The sequence below is a fragment of the Mizuhopecten yessoensis genome, unplaced genomic scaffold (assembly GCF_002113885.1).
Source record: "Mizuhopecten yessoensis strain PY_sf001 unplaced genomic scaffold, ASM211388v2 scaffold11099, whole genome shotgun sequence".
NCBI classification, from domain to species: domain Eukaryota; kingdom Metazoa; phylum Mollusca; class Bivalvia; order Pectinida; family Pectinidae; genus Mizuhopecten; species Mizuhopecten yessoensis.
Window position 1 is genome coordinate 1,295,142 of NW_018408879.1, and position 13,973 is coordinate 1,309,114.

Genomic DNA, 13,973 nt, shown 5'->3' on the forward strand with positions numbered 1-13,973 from the left:
TTTTGGCATCTCATTTTTGACGAGGTTAAAGGTCAATTACATACAGCTGTCTGCTACCTTGGGACAAAATGTAGCTGATATCTATTTTGGACAAGATGTGGACGTATATCAAGCAATGAACGTGTCATTCCGAACCAAATCTCGACACGGCTACTCAGTGGAATTCTCGCCGTATTACCCACAACGTCTAGCATGTGCCACATCTCAGTATTACGGCCTTGCTGGCAAGTATATTGTAGTCCTCAATGGTTCTAAGCACACCCTGCCTCCCCCGGCGATCAAACTACACATCAAATTTTGTTATCCAAACACTAGTGAAATCTGACCCTTAAAAACAATAGTAATTGCATATTATTACCCTCCACAACTTTCTGGAATAGCTATCTTACACATTGTGTAAAATGTACAAATAGAGAATCTATAATGAATTGCACACATATGATATTTCATTTTATAACTTTTTCAATTGGCACTATACTTACATTTATTATACACTCAAACTATATAATCTGTCATTCAGAATCACATCTGCGTATCTGTGCACATTTATTAATTGATCATGGCAGGGACAGTATATAGTACTATACGTCCCTGATCATGGTTGCCTTCCTGCTTCATGCTGTGGAATTCCCTTTAGGTTTCCGCTCAATCCGTAGAGCGGCAGACTGGGAAACTGGGATGGTTGCAAGGGTTGATTCACAGTGGAAGCACGTACACTACTCTCTTTCCAGTCTGTTATGCAAGTAAAGGAATATTTAGCTTGGTAGCTAAAATAGAAAACAGCAACTTGATGGAACTTGCACATGACACGTACAGCACATAAGACAAAACAAGTCCAGAAAAATGCAGCATATGTTATAGCTTGTCATCAACCATTACAATAACAATAATCCATGTCAGCACAACAAAATAGTACCTGAATTAGTAAAATTGGAAACATAGGGTGCAAAGTAACAGACATTATATTCATGAACAAGATTTTACATCACGCAGCAGTACCAGCAGCTGAACACCCCACCCAGAATTGAGGGGGAATTTTAATGTTATTCCTCTTCAAAAATAGGAAGACTCACCAAGTCAGGCCTAAGTTACTTGGATAAAACAACTTTTATACAACTATTTAAGGCATTAGTCCGCCCACATTTGGAATACGCCGCAAGTGTGTGGAACCCATACAAGGTGAAAGACATTGAATTAATCGAGAGAGTGCAAAGAAGGGCGACAGAGCTAATTCCTGGTCTCAAAGATCTACCATATAGTGACCGTCTGAAGAAGCTGGGGATTCCAACACTCACATATAGGAGACTGAGAGGAGATATAATAAAAATTAACAAAATGATGAACAATTTTCATGATAATCAAATTACCACTGGGATATTTGACCATCATATAGGAGCCTGAACAAGAGGCAATTCACAAAAACTACAGAAAAAATACTGTAGATTGGATATCCGCAAATACTCCTTTAGATATATGGAACAGCCTACCGGATTCGGTCATACAGGCAACAACCATTTAAAACTTTGAAATTATATTGGAATTGCTTGGAACTAAAATTTAACCATCTTGCTAGCTTCAAATCCATTACCGGAAGTGACTATTAGTTTTATTTCATTTATGTATAATTATTGATATGGATATAGAGGCATAACAATGCCTGCGTCCATTATATATCCTATTTTAAGTCTGAAAGTTACTCTATTGCATGCTTTTTATCCATTACAATTAACGCGTATGAAAGCAAAACCTAAAACCTGGGAAAGAAAACTCAGCTTCAATAGAATTATTTCATAATAGATAATAAGCACAAACTTCCTGTGCATAAATACTAAAGAAACAACATCACTTGCTATAGAAAATGTTCAAACACAAGACCTAAAAGTGAAGAGAGATGCAGAAAAATGATCAAGTGAAAAAAATCACATCAATGTGAAAAGATTTTGAATGTGATCTAGTTAAGAAAGTGAAGTCTGCTGACCCTCAAGGTATTAAGGAAACATAATTAATCACTCCAAAACTTATACCAATTCATACCAGACATGTATGAAGTTTATATCTGTGGGATACAATGTAGTACAAATTGAAAACTAAATAACTTCAGGTATAACATGAAACAAAGGTTGTAAAGCAAGACAGATTTCTAATTTCATTATAAAGACCATTGTCACTCATCTATCAAAAAGAAAAAAAATGTTAAAGAAACATGATAAGTTGTCAGTTTAAAGAATTTCTGGATAACAACAATCAGGTTTCAAATCTACAAACCATTGAAAAACCTAAGACCATATAATTACAATCAGGTTTCAAATCTACAAACCATTGAAAAACCTAAGACCATATAATTACAATCAGGTTTCAAATCTACAAACCATTGAAAAACCTAAGACCATATAATTACAATCAGGTTTCAAATCTACAAACCATTGAAAAACCTAAGACCATATAATTACAATCAGGTTTCAAATCTACAAACCATTGAAAAACCTAAGACCATATAATTACAATCAGGTTTCAAATCTACAAACCATTGAAAAACCTAAGACCATATAATTACAATCAGGTTTCAAATCTACAAACCATTGAAAAACCTAAGACCATATAATTACAATCAGGTTTCAAATCTACAAACCATTGAAAAACCTAAGACCATATATAGTCACATACAGGTTCAATTTTATGCATTGTGCTAGAGTTTTACTCCATTTGATGTGTTATTGTTCTATTCAAATTCAGGTTGTGGGACACTATTTGTTCTTGATGCAACTCCAAACGGCCTTGTGCCTTTACAGACTTACCAGTGGAACGATGGTCTGTTCGAGGTTACTTGGTCTGAAGGCAATGAAAATGTGTTGGTGGCAGCGGCTGGTGATGGCAGCATCTTGGTGTGGGATGTCTCCCAACCTCAGGTAATCATGAACGAAGGAGAAACACGTCTACATTTACCCAGTATCCATATCTCTTAGTGTTCTAGTACTCATTAGTGTACTAACACCAAACATTTAGTTGGTTTGATTTTTGTAATCAAATGGTCCTACTCACAATTCCGTCTTTGCGTATTGCAGAGTTATCTTCTCTTGGGAACAGTTATTTATTGTTACGTCATTGGTGTGTGTGAGAAAATTACGTCGTTTTTTCAAAAATTGATGACGTTACTCTCACAAACCAATGACGTAACAATCAATACCTGCTCGCAAGAGAAGATAACTCTGCAATACGCAAAGACGGAATAAGCTTCCAGGGAATCTGTTTGAATTACCTTCATGCCCATCAACCCCTCTGATGTTGGTATGCAGTTTGATGATTTCTAGAGATGTGACTGTTAACTTTACAATATAATTGTGTTTATTGATGAAAGCAGTTAGCAGTATAAAACAAAACATGAAATATAAAGAATAATTGAAAGGCTTCACTAAAATAATTTATTTTGTATAAAAGTATATGAAGATTTATTTTTAAATTCAGGGTCCCCTAAAGGCTCTAAAAGAACACACAAAGGAGGTATGTAAATTGATATAGTTTTATTATGTAAATACATGAAGGAATTTTGTAAAAAAAACCAAGATAATTTATTTCTACAAAAGTGATATTTATATGATGGGTAAATGATAAGTAATCCTGTTATTATGACACATGGAAATAAGGACAAATTTAAAAGAGTTGGATTACCATATTTGTTCCTGAATAGCTGGTTGTTTATATAAAGCTGAGGTTGCAAGATATGTAAGGTGAACTGTTGTGACATCATTCTCCATTCCAGACCTATTCTGTTCACTGGAGTCAGACAAGGAATGAGAACTTGGTGATCAGCGGGTCCTGGGACAGTCTCATCAAACTGGTTTGTAAACAAGCTTTCATTTATACACTTAATTTTCCTCTAAGAACCATTGGTACCTATAGATCATAAAATAGCTTTTCATTTAAGTATCTTTGTCCTGTTGTGGGCAAAACACTAGACAACTCCAATTTTGTGTACACACAGTAACCCCCCCTTTATGTTATTTAAATATAAGTTATAACAGTAGGAAGACTGGAACGGGATTAAGTGATTGCTGATCAGGTCGCTCAGTTGGTTAAAGTGACTATATTGTGATCAAAGGTGAAGGATTTGAATCCCCGTTTGGAGCTGTTGTGTTTTTTACTCTCAGAACACTTGTTTGTTCCTAAAAGCTCTACCAGTCATTAAAGTCATTGTCAAGCCAGTAGTTCCAACTCAGAGTTACAGTTTTTGTCAGTGGTACAGGAATCTTGCTGTGAAATAATTATTGTTGGAAATAAGTTCCTTATCAATAACTTATATTTTTAGTATGTGCATGAACATTCAAGTGTAAAATATAAGTACATCACATAAATTGGGTTAATTTTGAGCACTTACTCTCTGTCATTCTAAATTGTTTCTTGATCCTACTGGTAGGGTTTTATATTTACCCGGGTGCACTGCCACTAACAACTGTTTCAAAATATGATTTTTTCAAGCCAACCTCAAGACTGGTTAGGTAAAATAATAATATCTATGCTGTTACATTCGAAAACAGAACAAATATATGCCACTTTTTATAAAGCTTGGGATACTATATGAAATAAAATTGACTCCAATGTTGGTGTAAGCCATATTCCCAACATCTTCTTCTAAACAAATCTCCAGACTCCAGGGTGGTTGTATGTGTCAGCATGCACAGTTTATATCATTGTCCTCTTTATATAAACACTTTGAACTTTTTTCTTAATTGTTTTTCCTGTAACTCTAACATTCATGTACAACATATAGATACAGATTTATTTAAAAACACTGTTTTTGTATTGTAATTTCCACTGTTCTTTCAACACTGGTAGTTTTTAGGGCAAAGTTGGGAAGACACAAATAGATTATCAAATATTTTTTATCTCTATTTGTCACAATTTCTGCAACTGACCTTAGATTATACTTACATCAAACAAAGTTCTTTTAGTGCTGCCTTTGTTACTAGTTCAATCTCCAGATCTTGATCTTGAATGTTTGTGATTTTTACTGCCAGTCTATACAGTAATCTTGTGTTTTATACTTTGGACATTTCTTCAATGACCTCTACATCTATCTTGTGTTTTACAGTGGGACATCTCCCAGTCTAGCTCCCTGTCCACTTTTGAAGGCCACAGGTCATTAGTCTACTCTGTGAGATGGTCACCACACATTCCAGGCTGTTTTGTTTCAGCATCAGGTAGGTGTGTGACTGTGTGTACATAGAGCAATGCTTCAGTGTATGCTCTATTGCGGTCTTCTCTAACACTTTCAGATAAAACAAACCTAGAACAGTTGAAGGTGTGTTAGATACTGTAAGTAAAATGTAATGATGCACATGAGATTTTTTTGTTTCTGTTTTACAGTAGATCAAAATCACTTTATATTTAAATTGTTTATTGCCGTGGTTTCATCTTGTGTTGCATTAGTTTTTGCAAAAGAATCTCCACGCCTGAGTCTTGAGACACTTTCTGGGTGTTTGCTATAGCCATTAATCCACATGACCATTACAAATGACAACATTACTACTACTTTAGGATAATGGGATGCACTGGTATGATTTATAGAGCAGATGCTAATGTTCTAATGACATTATTGGACATATTTTGAATATTTCGAGGCAGTATTGCAAACAAATCAAGCATTGATAAATGTTGTAAATCTCAATTTTATCATTTCCTCACAAATACCTAGTCCAGAGATGTTTTATGTCCAATATACAATATCCAATGAGATATCTTTCAATGTATCTGCTGTATGAGTATACTAATGGGCAGCAGGCTGGGATGCAATATTAACTCCCATGTAGAATCTTTTTGGTTTTAGAATTTTAAGCTTTCATCAATTTCATAATCAAATCCTCCCTGAATGCATTATTTTTATCATCTATATTTTTTCAACTGAATTATCACCGATCATATGTACTTATATTGGGATGTTGTTCTCTGTAACAGAATTTGTTATTGCACCTTATTCAGATGGCTTACCCAGTATATACAGTATGACCAGTGCCCACTTGTATAAAACATCTCAAAGTTAAGGAAAATCTTAAGCAATGTATTGTCTATGGGAAATCTTAGACTTGAGGAAATCTCAAGAGTTGAGATGTTTTATACAAGTGGGCCCAAGTATATATGAGATTGATGAGTGTTGTCTATGACAGGTGACCAGACACTGTGTGTGTGGGACATTAGGAAGCCTCAATTTGCTCAGACAGTAATCCCAGCTCATGAGGCAGAGATTCTCACCTGTGACTGGTGTAAATATGACCAGGTACGTTGACATGTTAAAGGCAATCAAATGTTTAAACTCTGGAATGGTGACTGCTGACCGAATGATAAGTGTATAGCTATACTGAACTTCTGATGAGTTACCTGGTAATGTTATCATTAAACATGTGTCATGGTCACATCTTAAACTTGACAAACTGTCTAAATTTTCATGGGGGAGAAACTGTAACATGTTTAAAAATTTGTATCAAAATAATGTTGCAGAATGTTAAAGCTTAAGCAAAAAGTAAGATGTAGGGAATCATGCTGATTTCAAGAGTCAGAAACGAGATAGGAAAGTTGAGAGTTTGCATCCAAAATGGAAGATATGACAAGTGAAAAGTTGAGAGTTTGCATCCAAAATAGAAGACATGAAAAGTATAAGTTTACAGCCTGATATTCTCCTCACTGTTGTAATAGTCTAGCAAATAACTGTTGTAGAATAGCAACTTATATTAATGGGATGGCATAAGGTATAGTCATAGGATCAAGGTCTGTAAGCTTGAAATGGAACTATGGGTAGAATGTTGATGCTCCTCATTTCTTATCCAGAACTTGGTGTTCAGTGGGGCAGTGGACGGTACCATACGAGTGTGGGATATAAGAAATCCTCAAACACCAATCAACCAACTGCTTGGCCACAAGTTAGCTGTGAGGAGAGTCAAGGTAGGCTAAAGCTGGATAAGGTCTACCTGGATCGGAGGGGAAAGTAAAATGTAGTGTCATACATGCACTTGTCATGATGTCTTCTTTCCCTATGTTTAATAAGATCAAAGATTTGATAAATGTCAATAAATCTTTGATATTAAACCTTTACCTGCGATTTTGACTAAATTTACCGCCCATGTGTAGAAAAAAACAAGTTTACCTTAAAAGATAGAATTATACAAAAATATTATTTTATGACCTGCAGTATATTTTGATTATTTGATGCCATTAGAAACTTAATCAAATAGGATAAATATTGTCAGAAAATAAGTCTGAAGAAATTTACTCACAGTTGTAGAATGGCATTTTAGTATGGTAATAAAAAGGGAAAAAATAAAACTCTTAACAGTTTTGAAATTTTGTTGCATATTAATCATGCATACGTGATGGTTACTTCATAAAACCACAAAATCACTGTAGATGGAATTGCACACAACCTGAGATACCTTTACAGTACAGGGTGACATTACACACAATCTGAGATACCTTTACAGTACAGGGTGACATTGCACACAACCTGAGATACCTTTACATTTCATGGTGACATTGCACACAACCTGAGATACCTTTACAGTACATGGTGACATTGCACACAACCTGAGATACCTTTACAGTACAGGGTGACATTGCACACAAACTTAGATACCTTTACAGTACAGGGTGACATTGCTATACTTTTGTTTTGCAGGCTTCCCCTCATGCTGGCAACATCCTTGCTTCCTGTTCATATGATTTCACCACCAGGTGAGTTTCTCGTACAGGTGATAAAACGTTTCTGATACAGTCCTGCTGGTTACTTGGTCATTTAATCTGCAATGGTATTAATTCGTGTTTTAGTCACATATCCAAACATGGAACTGTGTTGTTCAGGTTAAATTTGTAAAAAGAATATTTGTCAAAAGTACTTTAGGTCAGAATATATTAATCTAGTCACTGGTGTATTGGTATGATCTCCCTAACAAAGTTTGCTCTGAATCCTGCTACATCAACAGTGAGCATCCATATGACTATGTGAGACTAATAAAATCTTTCATCCCTTTGGGGGTGAGATAGGGGGATCTCAACCCGAGGGGGAAGATTCTTAATTTGCCAAACAATGAGGCTTTGCCAAGTGTTTGGCAACTTAAGAATCTTCCCCCCGAGGGTTGAGATCCCCCTATCTCATCCCCGAGGGGGTGATTGATTATTTTTCTCTTACCCTGTTGTTCCTGTCCAAGTGTAAAACGAAGCATATTGTTTGTAAACAGGAACACGTGGATAGCGTATTAGTATTATATGTATGCGTCAGATGGTTCAAGCATCATATTTTAAAACATTTTAAAATCAATCCCGTCTTGTTTGATGTAAAATGTTAACACGACAAGATTATCAGACAAACTTGTGTATGTGTGTGACCTCATAAAAGTAGTTCTTTATCCGGGTCACATCAGTGACGTCAGGTTTATTGTGGAGAACGTGCAAAGAGCATGTGTAGCTTGTCTCAATCCTAGGGTGAGACAAGGAAATCTCACACCGGTAAAAGTAAGAATAAATCTGTCCAGGGTAAGAGAAAGTGTTTTTCTGTAACAGATAGACTGTTCTAGTAATGGGGTCTAATGTACTATCAGGATCATACAAACTCTTTTTTGAATTATATATACTTATACAATCATGCAGAGGGGTTCTATCAATTTTCTGTCCACTGACAACAGTGTACACAATGGTTTGAGCAGGTGAAAAATGTAGACAACCAGATAATTAAAATCAACAGTAACAAGGGAGATAAGTCTGTCTGGTGCTATAAAAATATATATACAACATAGGCAAAACATATTATATTTGCATCTGTATGTATGTCCCTTAGATGTTGCCGTTGCTCTGGAAGGTTAATTTATAATAATATTTTCTCCAAATTTGCCGAAGTGTGAAATAGTTGCATATCTTGAACATTTTCAGGGTTAGAAGTGCTTGCCTCAAGTTTTCTGCTATTAAACAATTATTATGTGAATAGAATTCTTTGTAATTGCTATGGAAGGCTCAGATTTTATGATTGCAAAAAGGTGCTCAAATATATATCGTGATTTCTCTTGCAAGATCAGGGTCACTATTACATACAGCAGAAACTTCCTAATGGTAATTATTGTGGTCTATCATACACTTGGTAATGCATTCCGTGGAATAATTACAATGTAGGAAGGCAGACCTGTAAGTGATTGATCAATTTTTCTCACCTCTGGTACCAATTACCTATGTGAGTAAACCAGATGGGACCCGAGTGATTCATTTTCCTTACAACAACTATATTGTAGACCATTGTAATGGAGAAATGAGAGGTTTTGTCAGCTTTGTTCACTTTCTCTGCATGTAGGTCTGATATATAATCTTCACTTTGTTTATTTAGAGTATGGGATATGACTGGCCCCTCTGCTCTGGAGGTGATAGAACACCATACAGAGTTTGTGTATGGCCTCGACTTCAACCTCCACATCCCCGGACAGATAGCTGACTGTGGCTGGGATGAATTAGTGCATGTCTTCTCTCCCCGCAGTCTGCAGCAGTAATCACTCACATTATCAGACAGACAACTAATTAGGGCAGCGATGAGGTGTAGTGCATCTTCTATTCTAGCAGTCTGCTGCTTAAAACCTTCACATCTCTGAACAAATAACTGATTATGGCTAGGACAAATTTGTGCACACCTCATCTCTCCACACCCTGCCACCCTAACTTCCCAGCCAAGATTCTCTTTACCCCAGGACAGATTACTGTGGCTTAAGCAAACTACAGCCATATTACTTGTTAAAGGAATCTTGAGTGAAATGACTGCTCTTTCACAAACTGTGACAGGTAAATAACATATATATAGTGAATACATGTGTTAAAGCTATGGAAAAGATGTAACAAAAACAGAGAACAGCCAAGCATCCAGGACATACCATTGAACTTGAAACATTTTAGGACAGAAAAAGACAACAGATTGAAAGGCCAGAAAGTAAGCAGCCGTTTGAGGCAATTAAAGTTCTGGGACACAGGTCAGGATCAAGAGGACTCGGGACAATCAGGTGGGCCAGCAAGAAAATGCGCCGCCCATTATAGACAAAGCATTAGGGATTTCAATAAGTGATTTGATCTAGGAGACAGTGAAGATGCATTGTCAACATTGTGAAAAAGTCCACAACATTAATTGGGGAATAGATTTCTAAAGAAATCGTCCTGAAGAAACCACTGTTCGGAGGATATTCGTAAACACAACTAATATACACTTGCATAATATATTTGGTTTATAAATCCTGTTATTGATGCCATGTTGTATAAAGAAGCATTTTTGGAAAATATCTTTTAATAATGGTGGCTTAATTATTAATGTATAATCACTCGGATAAGAATTGTGTCACAGTTGATTTTTATATTCAAGAGCTACCCAAAGTCAGTTTGTGCCTTGCACTAATCACCCTGCTGGCAGAAACTTAACAAATGTTTTGTTAAGTATAATACCACCAACACAACATTTGTCAATTTATTAATATTTAATTTACAGCATACATTTTTTGTAGTTTTCTGTCAAGTTTTTGTTCTTTCTACCTAAATGATCTTTATAGTATTTGAGGGATTCAAGGGATGATACTGTTTCAGTTATGAATAAAAGTTTCATAAATAAAGACTTGTATACAGACAGTTGACAAAGATGTGCTTAATTTATACTGCGGGTAATAATATATGTTTGGAAGAGCTTGTGATATTTTGAACGGGTGATAATAGAGGATTGTGTGAAACCATGTAAGTGTATGTCAGTGTTTGATTTAACATATTGTTAGTTACCTGATTGTATGTGATTTATACTTTTGTATGAATAATTCTATCTTAATCACGATTATTAATAAATGCAAATTTTATACAAGAATGTCGTTTCTTGTTGTTTACAGAATATAAATAAATAAGGACATCAATTCAAAAGAAATGTTAATGTGTGTTCAGTAGCTGCGACATTGCTGACTGAGACGGTGATCGGGAAACATAGCCGGGTATTTCATCGTACACAAGAGACTGACAGCAGTATAGAAGGCCAAATTGATATAATTCTTCGTCTTAGAAAACGGAAATGCTGACTACAAGCAAAGCAGCTGATGGTTGGCTAGTAGGATAAAATAGAAAAGTGGAAACCACATCTTCAATACACATGAACAAAGTCAGAGCTCAAAGTCAATATAAAGATGACATAAACGGAGAAGACAAAAAAGAAAAGAAAATTGAGGTTAAACCGTTGTGCAGGAGAGTATTTGTTACCGCACCATCATTAATTTTCCTGTTAAATTAAGGAAAATGGGTCATTCACCGAGTTAAAAAAAGTCTTTGTCTTGCTTCAGAGAAAGGTCGAATCGGATAGAAACAAAAGTGCAACAGATAGCAGTCGAGACAAAAAACCATGAAACTATGAAAGGTTAATAAGTACACTCAAGGACAGTTTCAATAGAACAGTAAAAAGGAAAGTATTCAAAAAGAGACATGGCTGATTAAAAAATCCCAAAACCTCAATGATGAAACAAATGCCATTGTATTACTGGAATCATCAGGGTTTTCGGAAGAGTAAGCACTCCCCCCACCTGTCAATAAGTCGCTAACCATGATGCAGCATAGTCTATCGCTTTCAAGAGCATCCAGTTCTCCGACGCCCACTTCATGAATAAAGAACTTTTAAACCTCGAAATGGCCTGTTTTGGAGGAAACGGACATCATGCATAAGGAAAGACACAGTCTATGTGGATATTGGATGCTTTTTAAAGAAAGAAAAAACTCTTTTCAACGATGTCAAGCTATGTTTTTTGTAAATCCACGAAATACTTGATTCTTGATGACGAGAGGAAGTTAGACTGGGTCGATATTTCGACATCCATAGCTTTCCACAGAACGGGTCTTAGTGGATCACTAACGCTCTAATACAAAGGGATGGCGGCTGTAATATAGAATCAGCGTAGATTGAACATAATGGTTTCTGTGTACAAAGTATTGATGTTTAGATCGTGATCTGAAATGGAGAAACAATTGTTACAGCCCCACATTTATGCGAGACTGGTATATACTACTAAAATAAGCGTTGCATAGTTAGGCCTTATAAGAATAATCTCGACAGTCCGCGGTAGAAATATTGTTCCATCAAATTAAAATATAACTTCTTGCTTTGCCCGTTTATAAGAGTCCCCGACATCACCTGTTATAATTTTAACATTGAACTTCAGTTCATGGATGGTACTCGATATAATAGACCTTTTGTAAGTAAATTTCAGTGCTTGATATCATCAACAGTGGAAAAGTCACTAGTAATGACATGTCGATAAACTACCTGAGGAGTAAGAGTTTGGAATGGTTCTCTGTGCGTATAACATAAGTTGCCATGTCGTCTATTTATAGGTATTTATAGTATGATGCAAAATTATTCTTATATTCTCTCTATTCTCAAGCTGCGGAGACCGTACTTTACTGTACAATTTATATTTTGGTATATCATGTCGTGGCTGATGAAATATATATCGAAATATAAATCGATTAGAAAATGATCCACAGATAGCCTAGTTCATCATGTAAAGAGCATTTGACACAGGTAGACGGTTGTAAGCCCTATATTGTTTGACCGATTTTAAACATCTTTGATAAAATTACAGTCCGATCAAATCTTGCCGACATGTACTGACCTAACAGACAAGTTTGCACGAACGTGAGTCATACCGAATGGCCTAGCCCTTATTTGTTTGTTAACGAGTATAAACTGACAAATGTCATAAATTACCACGTGACTTCGGAGTCGTATGATGACCATGACGGCGTACTTTCACAGAGCCATAAAGATAACATATATGATCAATTTGAGCACAACTGTGGTATCAAACGTTTTAATATTAAATTCCACATGTTGTCGTCGGCAAGAAGCATTCAAACTGGGGCTAATTGAAAATTGATAACTTTTCTCTTATATACAACTCTCTCTATACTAGTATAACTTCACATAGATAAGTTCACAAGGAGAATATGTATATCATAGACAAGGGTATATGTTGGTCTAAAGCCTCATATATGTATGGATGTATCGGGTTCTCCAACGAAAGATTTACATGGAGGCATTGAACAAATACCTGAAGAATAAGACCAGGTGTTAAAGAAGGGTAAGCGTCTTCTGCTTCTCTGTCGAATCCAAGTAATGCCACGTCCTCACATCGGAAACTCGGATAGTGACAACAATCCACAAACGCTCTAATGCTAATGAGAAGAATCAAAACATCGACATACTAAACACATTAACTAATTTGACGAGTTCACTTCAAGAGTTTCTAACTTTTCTCCCTGAGCAGCTCATTCCTGCCCTTTCTTCTATGGAAGAGCTTACTTGTTGGAGTTCATTCGCTATTACAGAAGCTGTTTAGATATCAGTTACGTCAGAGGCGTCTATCTGCGTTAACGTTATTTCTACCTATTTGATTTCAGGGATTACCACACTTATAGACAAGTTTGCCATGTCTCAGATCCTTGGTGACCTAGATATTTACCTGGATTGGACAGGATACATCAGGACGGAAACACATACACCCTCCTGAAGCCAGTTATGTTTGAGAGGGTCGACATTCATTTCTCCTCATTCGGTTAGACTTTAAGTTCATTTTTTGACCTATTGCATTCAATTTTCTCTTTCTCATTTTAAAAGATAATATATAAAGTTGGATATTAACTATTGAAGTAATCAAACATTTGTAATAGACAGACTGTTTTAACATGATTGTTTAACTCTCTACTTTAACAATTGAAATGGAGTTATACGACAATATAACACTGACGAAAAGGCACAGCCATGCGGCATTTAAACGTGCAAATATTTGCTTTTTATGTATGAGATATGTATGTATTTTAAAGTGGTTTAGCCTACTTTGACACGCACTGTGCTGCATACTGGCATACAGTTTTGGGAGCTTATTTTTTCTCTTCTTTCTAAACAACTTTCTTCTTCTTAATGTCTCCCATGACAATGACTCACTTTT

General features: G+C 35.8%; 1 protein-coding gene across 1 annotated transcript; it reads left to right on the forward strand.

The window, feature by feature from the left end:
• Positions 1 to 18: 18 nt before the first annotated feature.
• LOC110465725 (peroxisomal targeting signal 2 receptor-like) lies at positions 19 to 10,847 on the forward strand. The gene is made up of 9 exons (XM_021521736.1): positions 19 to 224; positions 2,734 to 2,906; positions 3,463 to 3,498; positions 3,758 to 3,835; positions 5,087 to 5,195; positions 6,159 to 6,268; positions 6,817 to 6,930; positions 7,661 to 7,716; positions 9,353 to 10,847. Exons 1-9 carry the CDS (start codon positions 116 to 118, stop codon positions 9,510 to 9,512), a joined length of 945 nt encoding a protein of 314 aa, XP_021377411.1. The 5' UTR covers positions 19 to 115; the 3' UTR covers positions 9,513 to 10,847.
• Positions 10,848 to 13,973: the final 3,126 nt, after the last annotated feature.